Source organism: Bombina bombina, chromosome 2 (genome assembly GCF_027579735.1).
Source record: "Bombina bombina isolate aBomBom1 chromosome 2, aBomBom1.pri, whole genome shotgun sequence".
Lineage (NCBI taxonomy): Eukaryota > Metazoa > Chordata > Amphibia > Anura > Bombinatoridae > Bombina > Bombina bombina.
The window spans coordinates 306,715,928-306,731,750 of record NC_069500.1 but is presented as its reverse complement, the minus strand read 5'-3'; the positions used below and the strand labels follow the sequence as shown (position 1 = coordinate 306,731,750).

General features: G+C 38.7%; 1 protein-coding gene across 1 annotated transcript in view; it reads left to right on the top strand.

The window, feature by feature from the left end:
* LOC128648765 (alpha-aminoadipic semialdehyde dehydrogenase-like) overlaps nt 1-15,823 on the top strand; it is a 283,737-nt gene that overhangs the window by 67,231 nt on the left and 200,683 nt on the right. The window contains 3 exon segments of the mRNA XM_053701624.1: nt 11,462-11,585; nt 11,829-11,961; nt 12,364-12,408. Coding sequence (XP_053557599.1) covers nt 11,462-11,585; nt 11,829-11,961; nt 12,364-12,408 — 302 coding nt within the window.

Below are 15,823 nucleotides of genomic sequence, written 5' to 3'. Positions count from 1 at the left end.
CCTAATCTGCCCTCCCTAACATCGCCGACACCTAACTTCAAGTATTAACCTCTAATCTGCCGACCGGACCTCGCCGCTACTCTAAAAAATGTATTAACCCCTAAAGCTAAGTCTAACCCTAACCCTAACCCCCCCCTAAATTAAATATAATTTTATTCTAACGAAATAAATTAACTCTTATTAAATAAAGTATTCCTATTTAAAGCTAAATACTTACCTGTAAAATAAACCCTAAACTAGCTACAATATAACGAATAATTATATTGTAGCTATTTTAGAATTTATATTTATTTTACAGGCAACTTTGTATTTATTTTAACTAGGTACAATAGCTACTAAATAGTTATTTACTATTTAATAGCTACCTAGTTAAAATAATTACAAAATTACCTGTAAAATAAATCCTAACCTAAGTTACAATTAAACCTAACACTACACTATCAATAAATAAATTAAATCAATTAACTACAAGTACCTACAATTAAATAAACTAAACTAAATTACAAAAAATAAAAAAAGTTTACAAGAATTTTAAGCTAATTACACCTACTCTAAGCCCCCCAAAAATAAATAACAAAGCACCCCAAAATAAAAAAATTCCCTACCCTAATCTAAATTAAAAAAGTTAACAGCTCTATTACCTTACCAGCCCTTAAAAGGGCTTTTTGCGGGGCATGCCCCAAAGAAATCAGCTCTTTTGCCTGTAATAAAAAACACAATACCACCCCCCAACATTACAACCCACCACCCACATACCCCTACTCTAACTCAAACCCCCCTTAAATAAACCTAACACTACCCCCCTGAAGATCTCCCTACCTTGAGTCGTCTTCACCCAACCGGGCACCGATGGACCAAAAGAAGACATCCGGAGCGGCAGAAGTCTTCATCCTATCTGGGCAGAAGAGGACATCCGGACCGGTAGATATCTTCATCCAAGCAGCATCTTCTATCTTCATCCATCCGGAGCGGAGCGGAGCCATCTTCTTCCAGCCGACGCGGATCCATCCTCTTCTACCGACGCCTACTCGCCGAATGAAGGTTCCTTTAAATGACGTCATTCAAGATGGCGTCCCTCGAATTCCGATTGTCTGATAGGATTCTATCAGCCAATCGGAATTAAGGTAGGAAATATCTGATTGGCTGATTGAATCAGCCAATCAGATTCAAGTTCAATCGGATTGGCTGATCCAATCAGCCAATCAGATTGAGCTTGCATTCTATTGGCTGATCGGAACAGCCAATAGAATGCAAGCTCAATCTGATTGGCTGATTGGATCCTATCAGCCAATCGGAATTCGAGGGACGCCATCTTGGATGACGTCATTTAAAGGAACCTTCATTCGGCGAGTAGGCGTCGGTAGAAGAGGATGGATCCGCGTCGGCTGGAAGAAGATGGCTCTGCTCCAATCCGGATGGATGAAGATAGAAGATGCCGCTTGGATGAAGATGTCTACCGGTCCGGATGTCCTCTTCTGCCCGGATAGGATGAAGACTTCTTCTGCTCCGGATGTCTTCTTTTGGTCCATCGGTGCCCGGTTGGGTGAAGATGACTCAAGGTAGGGAGATCTTCAGGGGGGTAGTGTTAGGTCTATTTAAGGGGGGTTTGGGTTAGAGTAGGGGTATGTGGGTTGTAATGTTGGGGGGTGGTATTGTGTTTTTTTTACAGGCAAAAGAGCTGATTTCTTTGGGGCATGCCCCGCAAAAAGCCCTTTTAAGGGCTGGTAAGGTAATAGAGCTGTTAACTTTTGTAATTTAGATTAGGGTAGGGAATTTTTTTTATTTTGGGGGGGGCTTAGAGTAGGTGTAATTAGTTTAAAATTCTTGTAAACTTTTTTTATTTTTTGTAATTTAGTGTTTTTTTGTAATTTAGTTTAGTTTATTTAATTGTAGGTACTTGTAGTTAATTGATTTAATTTATTTATTGATAATGTAGTGTTAAGTTTAATTGTAACTTAGGTTAGGATTTATTTTACAGGTAATTTTGTAATTATTTTAACTAGGTAGCTATTAAATAGTAAATAACTATTTAATAGCTATTGTACCTAGTTAAAATAAATACAAAGTTGCCTGTAAAATAAATATCAATTCTAAAATAGCTACAATATAATTATTCGTTATATTGTAGCTAGTTTAGGGTTTATTTTACAGGTAAGTATTTAGCTTTAAATAGAAATACTTTATTTAATAAGAGTTAATTTATTTCGTTAGAATAAAATTATATTTAACTTGGGGGGTGTTAGGGTTAGACTTAGCTTTAGGGGTTAATACATTTATTAGAGTAGCGGTGAGGTCCGGTCGGCAGATTAGGGGTTAATACTTGAAGTTAGGTGTCGGCGATGTTAGGGATTGCAGATTAGGGGTTAATACTATTTATTATAGGGTTTTTGAGGCGGGAGTGAGGTGGTTTAGGGGCTAATGCATATATTAGAGTAGCGGTGAGCTCCGGTCGGCAGATTAGGGGTTAATAAGTGTAGTTAGGTAGTGGCGACGTTGGGGGGGGGCAGATTAGGGGTTAATAAATATTATGTAGGTGTCGGCGATGTTAGGGGCAGCAGATTAGGGGTTTATAGGTATAATGTAGGTGGTGGCGGTGTGCGGTCGGCAGATTAGGGGTTAAAAATTTTTATTATAGTGGCGGCGATGTGGGGGGACCTCGGTTTAGGGGTACATAGGTAGTTTATGAGTGTTAGTGTACTTTAGAGCACAGTAGTTAAGAGCTTCATAAACCGGCGTTAGAAAGCTCTTAACTACTGACTTTTTTCTGCGGATGGAGTCTTGTCGGTAGAGGCTCTACCGCTCACTTCAGCCAAGACTCTAAATACCAGCGTTAGGAAGATCCCATTGAAAAGATAGGATACGCAATTGGCGTAAGGGGATCTGCGGTATGGAAAAGTCACGGCTTGGAAGTGAGCGTTAGACCCTTTCCTGACTGGCTCTAAACACCAGCGGGCGGTAAAAAGCAGCGTTAGGAGCCATTAACGCTGCTTTTGACGGCTAACACCAAACTCTAAATCTAGGCGAATGTTTCTATGGAGCAGGTATGTAAGGCGGATACCTGGTCCTCCTTTATGTACTTTTTCAAAATTCTACAAGTTTGATATTTCTGACTCAGCTGAGGCTTCTTTTGGGAGATAGGTGTTTCAAGCGGTGGTGCCTTCAGATTAAGGTCTGTCTGCCTTATTTCCCTCCCCGTTCCTTTTGTGTTCTCTCTAGCTTGGGTATTGGATTTTCAACAGTAATGAATGAATTTGTTGACTCTTTCTGCCTTTGGAAAGAAAACAAAATTTATGCTTACCTGATAAATTATTTTCTTTCCTGGCAGGGAGAGTCCACGAACCCACCAGGTGGCGTCTTTTCCCTATCTTCTGGCACCTCTATACTCCTAGTTTTTCTCCTGCTTTTCCTTATTTCCTCGGCTGAATGAATGTGGTAGTAGAGGAAGTGGGAGGGATACTTATAGCTTTGTCTGGGTGTCTTTATCTCCTCCTTTCTTGCCAGGTGTAAAAAACCCAACAGTAATGAATGAATTTGTGGACTTTTCCTGCCAGGAAAGAAAATAATTTATCAGATAAGCATATATTTAGATTTTAACCCTTCCTCAAGGTTGAAAAAAATGATATACTTTACCCACTTCTAACTTAGTTATGGGGCCATTTCCACTTTAGCTAAGTGCACTGCTATTTCTTTACAAGACAGTAATTATTTTAAAGACCCTTTAGATAGAAAACTTGAATCTTATCTAAGATGGGCATATTTACATACTGGCTCTATTCTTAGACCAGCTATATATATTGCTGACGTAGCTACTGCTTCTTCTTTCTGGTTTTCCGGCCTAGCTCAGCAGTTACCTTCTGACCCTGAATGTTCTAACTGTAAGTTCCCACAGGAATAGGACCCTTAATTCCTCCTATATGTGTTTGTAAAATTTCTCCTGTCTCTTACAAGTTTTATATTATTGTATCCATCGACAGTGCTGCGGAATATGTTGGTGCTTCATAAATAAAGTATAATAATAATAATAATCTCTTGAATTTACTTCAATATGCAAATAATTTTATTTGTGATGCAGTTATTTGATATGAAAATTAACATCAAAAATATGTCTTTAGTTATTCTTACCAGTAGAGATTTATGGCTTAATTTATTGAATGCTGATCTATGGGGTTTTCTCGTCCATATTCCAAAACATCCTATGAAAGCTCAGGCTTTTCAAAAATCTGTCTCAGATCTGGAAAATATGGGAGTAATTGTTCCAGTTCCTTTACAGGATCAGGGGATGGGATTTTATTCAAATCTCTTCATTGTACCAAAGAAGGAAAATTCTTTCAGACCAATTCTGGATCTGTAAATGCTAAATAAATTTGTATTAATACCAGCTTTCAAAATGTAAACTATAGGGAATATTCTGCCTTTTGTTCAACAAGGTCACTTTATGTCCACAATAGTTGTACAGGATGCTTACCTTCACATCCCAATACACCCAGAACATTACCACTTCCTGATGTTCTCTTTCCTGGAAAAGCATTATCAGTTCGTTGCTCTTTTGTTTAGTCTAGCTACAGCTCCAAGAATATTTACCAAGGTTCTCAGTGCCCTTTTATCTGTAATCAGAGTTCATGGTATTGCAGTATTTCCTTACCTGGACGATATCTAGGTACTAGCTCAATCTTTTCATTTAGCAGAATCTCATACCAAACAACTCTTGTTTTCTTCAAAGACATGGTTGGAGGATCAATTTACCCAAAAGTTCCTTGATTCCTCAGACTAAGGTCACTTTTTTATGTTTCCAGATAGATTCAGTGTCCATGACTTTCCCTGACAGAAAAGAGATGAATAAAATAGATTTCAGCTTGTCTGAACCTTTAGTCTGATTCCCTTCAGTGGCTCTGTGTATGGAAGTACTAGGCCTTATGATTGCAGCCTCTGACGCAATTCTATTTGCTTGCTTTCATATAAGACCTCTTCAGCTTTGTATGCTGTGCCAATGGTGCAAGAATTATATTCAGATATCCCAAGAGATATTCTTAGATCCCAACACGCACCTATCTTTGTCTTGGTGGCTAAATCATCACTCTATTATTCAGGAAACTTCTTTTGCTCATCCTACCTGGTCTGGGATCACAACAGATGCAAGTCTTTCAGGTTGGGGAGCTATCTGGGGGTCTCTGACAGCACAAGGAGTTTCGATTCCTCGGGTGGCGAGGTTACCAATCAATATTTTTGAACTTTGTGCTCTCTTCAGAGCCGTTCAGGCTTGGCATCTATTGAAAAAGGAGCCTTATCTCCATTTTCAAACAGACAATAATACTGCAGTAGCTTATTGTTACGGTTACCCTTAGTCTCGCTGAGAGATGGACCGCTTAGTAGCCTGGATCCCTATTGCTAAAGAGGGGAGAAGCTGCTTTCCATAGTATTCTATATGAGTCTCGCAAATATAGAATAATCTCCCTTAGCTGCAGTACAGCTAGGATACCCTTCTGCCCACAAAAACGAGTCAACGCTGCGATTGAGGGTCAAAACAAGAACTCAGGACTGGGATGCCCAGCCTGCTTTTTATTAAGGTTACATGCACACAGGGCACTCCCAGGGGGAGAGGGGGGGAAGCACAAAATCCCCCATCACACATTTAGATAGAGAGCACTGTCCTTTGACAGGCCACAATAGGATTACAGTACTTAAGATAACAAGTTTACAAGTTCATCTTATCAATTAGCAGTCTGGCTCCAGAGGTGATTAGACAATAGTTTCTAAAAGCTGAAAAAAAAGAGTTAACTCTTTATGAAATGAAACTTGTTACGGTTTTCTTGGAGCCCTTCTTAGGCGCTGGCTTGCTGGTTCAGGCATTGCTGCTGGGAAATAAGCTCTTCACAACAAAATAACTAATGCTTCTGTAACATTGCTCCCTTTCTGTGGAACACTCTGGCAGACACGGTCTGACCCCTTTTCGGGGCAGACTAAGGCTGTCCAGACCGCTGGTTATGCGGGGCTGAGGTCGGTTTGTCTGGACAACCCGTCGGCGTTGCCATTCTGTTTCCCAGGTCTGTAAGTAATGGTGAAATTGAAGGTTTGCAACGATAAGCTCCAACGTAATAGCCTGCCGTTATCTCCAGAGACCCGGTTCAGCCACACCAACGGGTTATGGTCGGTGACCAGAGTGAACTCCTGACCATATAAATAGGGAGTCAATTTCTTTAATGCCCACACCAAAGCCAAACACTCCTTTTCGACCGCTGCATAGCTGACTTCGCGGGGCAGGAGCTTCCGGCTGATGTAGGCAACTGGATGCTCCCCTCCATCTTCGCCTACTTGGCTGAGGACGGCTCCCAGCCCGAACATGGAAGCATCGGTATGGACGATAAAACGTTTGTTAAGGGCTGGGGCCGCCAAGACAGGAGCGTTAATTAGAGCATTTTTGAGAGCCTGGAAAGCCGTTTCACAGTGGGGAGACCACAGGACCTGTCGAGGTAAGTTCTTCTTGGTCAAGTCAGTCAGGGGTTTGGCCCGTATAATGAGAGCCTTTCCCGAACAATCCTGGTTTTTTCGTCACTAATTGTGGTCGGTGTTTCCGCCATTGTGAAGCTCTGATCCAGTTCGGTCAATTCTGCGATCAGCTCTCTCCTCGGCCGGTTGCTGGCGTACCCCCCTCTGCTTTCAAGTAAATCCTTTAGGGTTGTACGCTTCAATTTTTCGTAAGCGCTCTCCATCCGTTCTGTACCTCTCCTAGGAAATCCAGGAAAATCCCGCCGCTGCCGCCAAATGTTACGGTTACCCTTAGTCTCGCTGAGAGATGGACCGCTTAGTAGCCTGGATCCCTATTGCTAAAGAGGGGAGAAGCTGCTTTCCATAGTATTCTATATGAGTCTCGCAAATATAGAATAATCTCCCTTAGCTGCAGTACAGCTAGGATACCCTTCTGCCCACAAAAACGAGTCAACGCTGCGATTGAGGGTCAAAACAAGAACTCAGGACTGGGATGCCCAGCCTGCTTTTTATTAAGGTTACATGCACACAGGGCACTCCCAGGGGGAGAGGGGGGGAAGCACAAAATCCCCCATCACACATTTAGATAGAGAGCACTGTCCTTTGACAGGCCACAATAGGATTACAGTACTTAAGATAACAAGTTTACAAGTTCATCTTATCAATTAGCAGTCTGGCTCCAGAGGTGATTAGACAATAGTTTCTAAAAGCTGAAAAAAAAGAGTTAACTCTTTATGAAATGAAACTTGTTACGGTTTTCTTGGAGCCCTTCTTAGGCGCTGGCTTGCTGGTTCAGGCATTGCTGCTGGGAAATAAGCTCTTCACAACAAAATAACTAATGCTTCTGTAACACTTATGTCAATCATCAAGGAGGAACTCTAAGTGACAGAGGTATCTCTAATGCTTTCCTGGGCAGAAACCAATTCCTTCCTCATCACTGTATTTTACCTTCCAAGTGTAGATGACTAGGATGTAGATAACCTCAGATGTCAATCCTTACATCCAGGAGAGTGGTCTCTCCACCAAGGTGTATTCTATCAGATTGTACAGCTATGGGGCCTACCAGAAATAGATCTGATGGCCTCTCGTTTGAACAACAAACTTCCCATGTACCTTGTGAGGTCCAGGGATCTTCAGGTAGAGGTGTTTGATGCTCTAGCAGTTCCTTGGTCTTTCCAGCCTGCCTATATATTTACCCCTCTGGTCCTGCTTCCTAGAGTGATTTAAAAAAAATAATGGAATAATCATTTGTAATCCTGATAGCCCCAGTGTGGTCTTACAGGATTTGGTATGCAAAACTGGTCCAAATGTCCAGTTGTCCGCTTTGGCCTCTTCCTCTAAGGCCAGACCTTCTGTCTAAAGGTCCCTTTTTTCCATTCAGATCTAAAGTATCTAAACTTAATGTCATGGAAATTGAACGCTTAATTCTCAGTCAGACTATCTTAGTTAGTCTTGAAAAAGGCCTGTTATCAGGCCGAAAACGCGCCAACATCTAACTGAAAGTAAGCAAATTTCCAAAACCTTAACCAAGTGTTATATATTTTCTGCAGTATTGTTTTTTATTTTTTCACAGGATCACTTAGGAGATTTATTATATTCACTGATGGATATTACTAATTAGAAGATATAAGAAGTTCACCATCTTCACCTCATCTTCACACAAATAATTTTCACATTTTGATTCTTGAATTTTTGCTTTTTTGAAATTTTATACCACTTTTTTTAGGATTTCACATTTTTTTACTTTTTTTATTTTTTACATCTTTTTATCACTTTTTGCATTATCATTATGGAGTGATTATATTCGAACATCTTGGACATCTTTCACACTTTACACCTTATTGGGATCACTCAATTGGAACTACGTCTTTATTGGGACATTTTTTTCCGCATTATATGCAATTGCTATTTATTTATATATTTTTCATCTCTATGTGAAGAGTATTGTTGTCTTTTTCACAGACTCTTTTTTTCATAGACTGTTGTTGTTTTTACGCTTACTGTTTATATGCTGTTTTTATCTTGTTAATCATGAATCCATGAATTTTAGCTTGATTTGTGTTTTATATTGCATACATTAAAACTGTGACTTTTTCTATTCACCTTAGCCTTCTTGGCAATCGCTTCATCCACCTACACTATTGACTATTACGAGGTTTACTAGGAAACCTATTGAAGATAGCAATAGGTGTACATACTTGCGCTGGGTCCACTAAATTAATATCAGAGAAACACACTGTCACCGGGGCGAATTCAAACGAGAACTGAAATAAAGGTGTGTAAAATAATGTTATCAGTTAAGGATTAGCCAATCATGGCAAGGCATAGACAGCCAATAAGTTGGTTGTATATCAGAAAGCGCCTAATTAAAGGCTATGGGAAATGGGTTTGGGAAATACTGTGTATGTCTATATTTCAAATATGATTAATTCTCATATGTGTAGGAATGTATTCCGGAATACTGTATTGAAATATATACAAATTTATTTCCTCATACAATTGATTAAAACATATGATTAAAACATACAGTTAAAAACATGGATCCATGTAAAAGTATACAATTATAATAGGTAACAATCTTGGTTCATAAAAGACAAAAAATTAACATAATAATTCCTAAACTCTCCTCTTAAAAATCTCTAAAAATTCTTACAATATTGTTTAAAATATATGATTGGGGTATGGTTCGTTGTGGTCCCTAACCGGTTAGATAGTCTTGAGAAAGGCCTAACTGAGAGGCCGAAACGCGTTGACAGTCATTGGTGAGCAGATTTTCATTATTTCCATTACATTTGTAGCATTATTGCACTATGTTATTTTGTTGTTTACAGGTTTGATAAGGATAGAGTCTTTTATCACAGACCGAATACCTTAGAATCAATACACCAACAACAAACCATTTGTTAAGGAGAAGGAAGATTCACACCAACTATAATTTTCTACACTCACTTTAATCACAGACTTATTATTGGAAAAGGATTTGGATTTAATTCATCATTTAATTTTTTTCACTTTTTTTCACATATTTGGTATCTCACAATCACCAAAACCACTGATTTGGATTTACGGAAGAACTTTATTACTATTATTTTTTACTTTTTGATTTTTGATTTCACCTCATTTTTAAATATTTTGGACTTTACGTTTAAAAGAATTTTTTTCAACATTTTTTCATCACTACTATAACACTCAAAGAATTTTTTGTTTCACATTTTTTGCTTCACATTTTACTGATGAAGTCACACCAAATAAGAGACTAGAAACTGTTTTTGAAAATATCAAATCACCCTAACCGGTTAGGGACCACAACGAACCATACCCCAATCATATGTTTTAAACAATATTGTAAGAATTTTTAGAGATTTTTAAGATTTTTTAATCATATTTGAAATATAGACATACACAGTATTTCCCAAACCCATTTCCCATAGCCTTTAATTAGGCGCTTTCTGATATACAACCAACATATCCTTACCACTTCTAGGGGCAGCTAGGTACCCCATTTATCACTAAGCATTATTGGGATACTATGAGGGCTGAGAGATACCATTGATATAGACAGCCAATAAGACAGCATGTTTTGTTAATAGAATTTACCTTTAAATATAATGGGGCTGATTTAACAATCTCCGTATCGGCCCCGATGCCTCTGTTTCCGCGTGAGCCTTCAGGCTCACCGGAAACAGGAGTTAAGAAGCAGCGGTCTTAAGACCGCTGCTCCTTAACTCCTCCGCTTACTCTGAGGCAGCGGACATCAATCTGCCCAATCGAATACGATCGGGTTGATTGACACTCCCTGCTAGCGGCCGATTACCCGCAAATCTGCAGGGGGCGGCATTGCACAAGCAGTGGACATGATATAGCGAATCATGTCCGCCAGGGGTATGATAAATCTACCCCGATGTCTAAGCACATGCAGCTATTGGAAAACTTGACGGGTTTTCCAAAAAAGTCAGTGACATGTAACTGTTGTTTGCACAGTGTGGCGATTGGAAAATCCGACAAGGTTTTTGTAATGCTTTCCGGGCACGCGCGTGCATGTGCACTAGAGCAAACTCATCGAAATCTGCTGTTGGAGATTTCGACGAATTCACTGTTTCGACAGAACATCGGTCTACTTTTCTTAATGAAAAGGTAAGTATTTTTAAAAACTAAGCTTCAATGTGAAGTTTAGTGAATGAAAGTGTGAAAGAGTATTTTTAGATACCGGGCACTTATTCATAAAACTACATTCATTTTAAGTTTGCGCACATAGTTTCGCTCTCACTCAAACTATTTACTAACCCGCACTTGTAAAATCTATACTTCCAGCAGTGTGTTTCCGCTCGAATGGGGATACTAAATGCCGCTACACTTGTGTGCATGTTACAGTAAAGGAGTGGGTTGTTCTCCATCTGAAATGTGTTGGGATATGATTGCCCATGTTCTTTGTATAAATTCTCACTGTGTGGCTTCCATCTGTTACTTAGGGCCACTATCTCATAATTTGTATTAGGGTTTTCTTGTGTTGTTTTTTTTCGCAGTTTTTTTTCGCGCACCACACTTCCTCATGCTGGCAAATGCCTCCCTTAGCTGGGAGGAGGTTAATTGATGTTATAGGTATGCATTATGGATGATATCTATCATGGTTTCATTTACCTACTCTTGCCCTAGAGAGGCATTTGCTAAATAAATGAAGTGAGGTACAGTTTATTGGGACTTATATAAGGACAAAGCATACCCATCCCACAACCCCAGGAATAGTTATTAGAGAATCTTCCTTAACAAAAAATATTTATTTAGACTTTTTTAATAACAGAAAATTGGTTCTTGTAGGAGCAGCATGCTGTAAAAATGTAACCTCCTCACAGACCTAAGTGTCAGTGATGCATCAAAGTATATTTGTTTTTTTTGTCATTTGTATATAATTGGTTATTTAAAAAAAATGCAACTAGTTCTGAATACATGTAAATACATATTTTATACTCTCCCATTTTAGGAATCTCTGGAGATGGGAAAAATTTTGGTTGAAGGTGTTGGAGAAGTTCAGAAATGTATTGATATTTGCGACTATGCAGTTGGCCTTTCTCGTGTCATTGGGGGACCTATTTTACCTTCAGAAAGTAAGAAAACCTATAGTTCCCTAAAGCGTTGTTTTGATTGTTTGAGTGATACAATAACGGTTTTCATTTTATTCTGATATGAATAATTTGTTTAATAATTTGTGTGCTTTATTAGGCAACACGTGCAAATATTAGATGTGTTAAAGGATAAATCAGACAAGGCCTGGCCTGGTATTCATAGGAATCCTACTGAATAAACACTGATGCACTTCATGCTAATTTTTTTTTTTTTTTTTTTTAAAGGACCTGGCCATGCTCTGATTGAACAGTGGAACCCTGTGGGTTTGGTTGGTATTATCACTGCCTTTAATTTCCCAGTGGCGGTCTATGGCTGGAACAGCGCACTTGCACTTATTTGTGGGGATGTCTGTCTATGGTAAGAAATATTGGAAGCTAAGAGTGTTGTGTGATTTAAATCTTGTAAGAACTAATTTCAAAACTTTACCTTGGTTAAACACCCTGTAAATTTGTTTAGAAAGGAAATGCTCTAATAGATCATTTTATTTTTACTATAGTTTTTTTCTTTAACGTGTATTCCTTTTACTCTCTTTCTCAAGATTCACAGTTTGTGTTTATTAATCTGTTTCATTTTAATTTACCTAATTAATGTCCCAAATGTTTAAGTTCTACTGTTTTGAAATCCATAGAGGCAATAAGAACTTGTGGACCTATTTGTTTTTTCTGTAACCCAAAGAGCAACTGTGTTTTAAATACATAAGTGTATGATGAAGCATTTTTTTCTTGGACTTAGCTGTACTAATTTTGCTTTCCTTTACAGGAAAGGAGCTCCTACAACGCCTCTAACTAGTATAGCTGTTACAAAGTAAGTTTTAATGTGTGATAAGGTGGTCTCATACTGAATGTTTTCTCTCTCTCTCTTGTCCAAAATTATTTTTTATTTCCTTTCATATGATGGTGAGAGTCCACAAATAATTGCATGTGGGATATATATTCCCTGTCCATCTGAAACAGGCAAAACACCTCTACATTCTAGAACTTCCCATTTCCCAGCACTCCCCTGTAATTGTTCATTATGTTTTGCCTCTAGCAGAATAACGTGAAAGTGCTCCAATGTTTACATAGTTGAAAGGGGTTCTCTAATTGATCTGGGAACAATTCTCCCCTTCAATAGTGCATCATGGACAAAGGTGTTGAAAATAGTTACACTGGGAAGTGAGAAATCTTCTGAAATGTGGATTTATCTTCCATTCCCCTGTTCTTGAATTGCATTGGAACTGTGTTAGCACTTCCTTGGATGGGATTTTATATTGATTGCAGACTGCTGCGGGTAAGTAGTTATTTCGCTTTCTGTAGCCCATAGGCTATTCCCTGAACATCTGGTCACAGTGTTTATAGGGGTCCTTTAAGAGACACTTATTTTTTCAGCACAGGAGACATTGCCGGCAGTGCAGGAAGGGGTTAAAGAACTACAGAAAGGTGTGCACTTATTGAAACATTATGGGTAATCTCCCCTTCTTTCTGATGGCCTTAGCTGAATGAAAACTGATTTTTCCTGAGCCATGTTTTTGAAACTGAGAACATTTTCCTGCATTTCTGAACACTATTGTTTTCTGTTAAAAACCTGACAGTTGCTAATGTCTGAGTTGTGTATTTTGTGCCATACTTGTCCCCCCACTTGTCTCTGCTTTATTACCTATGGAGCAGTCTAATGCAGCTCATGTTCCTGGATCATAGACTTGGATTGAAGGTAGATCTTCTGACCATGTAAGTCCCTCATATTTCTGCTTACTTTGAAAATCTATCTTTTTTCTCTCTCTGTTGTGGGATTCATGCATTAAACACTTTTCTAATCCTATAAAGGGAGTGTCTGCATTTATCAGTGGCCAGATGTTTACTGCTACTCAGCCTGGATTCTCGAGCTCTTCAGAGCTGTCCTCTAAATTTATAGATGATATATATTCTGCTCATGGCTGAAATTATGGCTGCTATGCCACTACTAGTTAATCACAGATGTGTAGCTGCAGTTGACATTACCTCTTCTAATGAGCAATTTTCCCCAGGGTCACCTATATATATTGACCTGTCTTGCACCCCTATTTATAGAAGGGAGATCCTTGATTGAGACTGTTTCTCTGCTAGGAGTTTGCAAAGTCAAAAAACCTCCATTGGGATCAGTTGTTGAAGATGTGTTACAGTATATACTTAGATAATAATAAATTATAGCATAGGAAATAACATTTGGCAATCTAGTACAGGTGGCCCTCGGTTTACGCCGGTTCAATTTGCGCCGTTTCAGAATAACAACCTTTTTTTCAGTCATGTGACTGCTATTGAAAAACTTTTGGAAAGCAATGTACTAATTAAAATAGCCAGTAGGTGGAGCTGTCCGCTTGTTTTGCAGCAAAGTTATGCAACTTAACAGCCTTAAATTGATCTGTGTACACAGATCAGACCAGATCTATCGAGCAAAATTTAGCAGGCACTTCCCTATTATCTTCCTTTCCAGCAGCTTGAGGGGAGGGTGCCTAACTGCTTATTAATCACTGCAGATTGAAATGCATATTATAGGTGCAGACCCAATATTATCTAACATGCTAGCAATGCAGAGAACTGATTGCAGAAAAATGCAAGTAAAAAAACGTTTTCTTTCATGTAATTAGCAAGAGTCCATGAGCTAGTGATGTATGGGATATACATTCCTACCAGGAGGGGCAAAGTTTCCCAAACCTCAAAATGTCTATATATACACCCCTCACCACACCCACAAATCAGTTTTACAAACTTTGCCTCCTATGGAGGTGGTGAAGTAAGTTTGTTCTAGATTCTACGTTAATATGCGCTCCACAGCAGGTTGGAGCCCGGTTTTCCTCTCAGCGTGCAGTGAATGTCAGAGGGATGTGGAGAGAGTATTGCCTAATTGAATTCAATGATCTCCTTCTACGGGGTCTATTTCATAGGTTCTCTGTTATCGGTCGTAGAGATTCATCTCTTACCTCCCTTTTCAGATCGACGATATACTCTTATATATACCATTACCTCTACTGATTCTCGTTTCAGTACTGGTTTGGCTTTCTACTACATGTAGATGAGTGTCCTGGGGTAAGTAAGTCTTATTTTCTGTGACACTCTAAGCTATGGTTGGGCACTTTTATATAAAGTTCTAAATATATGTGTTCAAACATTTATTTGCCTTGATTCAAGATGTTCAACGTTCCTTATTTCAGACAGTCAGTTTCATATTTGGGATAATGCATATGAATAAATCAATTTTTTTCTTACCTTAAAATTTGACTTTTTCCCTGTGGGCTGTTAGGCTCGCGGGGGCTGAAAATGCTTCATTTTATTGCGTCATTCTTGGCGCAGACTTTTTTGGCGCAAACATTTTTTTTCTTTGTTTCCGGCGTCATACGTGTCGCCGGAAGTTGCGTCATTTTTGACGTTTTTTTGCGCCAAAAGTTTTGGCGTTCCGGATGTGGCGTCATTTTTGGCGCCAAAAGCATTTAGGCGCCAAATAATGTGGGCGTCTTTTTTGGCGCTAAAAAATATGGGCGTCACTATTGTCTCCACATTATTTAAGTATCATTGTTTATTGCTTCTGGTTGCTAGAAGCTTGTTCACTGGCATTTTTTCCCATTCCTGAAACTGTCATTTAAGGAATTTGATCAATTTTGCTTTATATGTTGTTTTTTCTATTACATATTGCAAGATGTCCCAGATTGACCCTGAGTCAGAAGATACTTCTGGAAAATCGCTGCCTAGTGCTGGGTCTACCAAAGTTAAGTGTATTTGCTGTAAACTTGTGGTATCTGTTCCTCCAGCTGTTTGTAATGAATGTCATGACAAACTTGTTAATGCAGATAATATTTCCTTTAGTAATGTTACATTACCTGTTGTTGTTCCTTCAACATCTAATACTCAGAGTGTTCCTGTTAACATAAGAGATTTTGTTTCTAAATCCATTAAGAAGGCTATGTATGTTATTCCTCCTTCTAGTAAACGTAAAAGGTCTTTTAAAACTTCTCATATTTCAGATGAATTTTTAAATGAACATCATCGTTCTGATTCTGATAATGATTCCTCTGGTTCAGAGGATTCTGTTCCAGAGGTTGATGCTGATAAATCTTCATATTTATTCAAAATGGAATTTATTCGTTCTTTACTTAAAGAAGTCTTAATTGCATTAGAAATAGAGGATTCTGGTCCTCTTGATACTAAATCTAAACGTTTAAATAAGGTTTTTAAATCTCCTGTAGTTATTCCAGAAGTTTTTCCTGTCT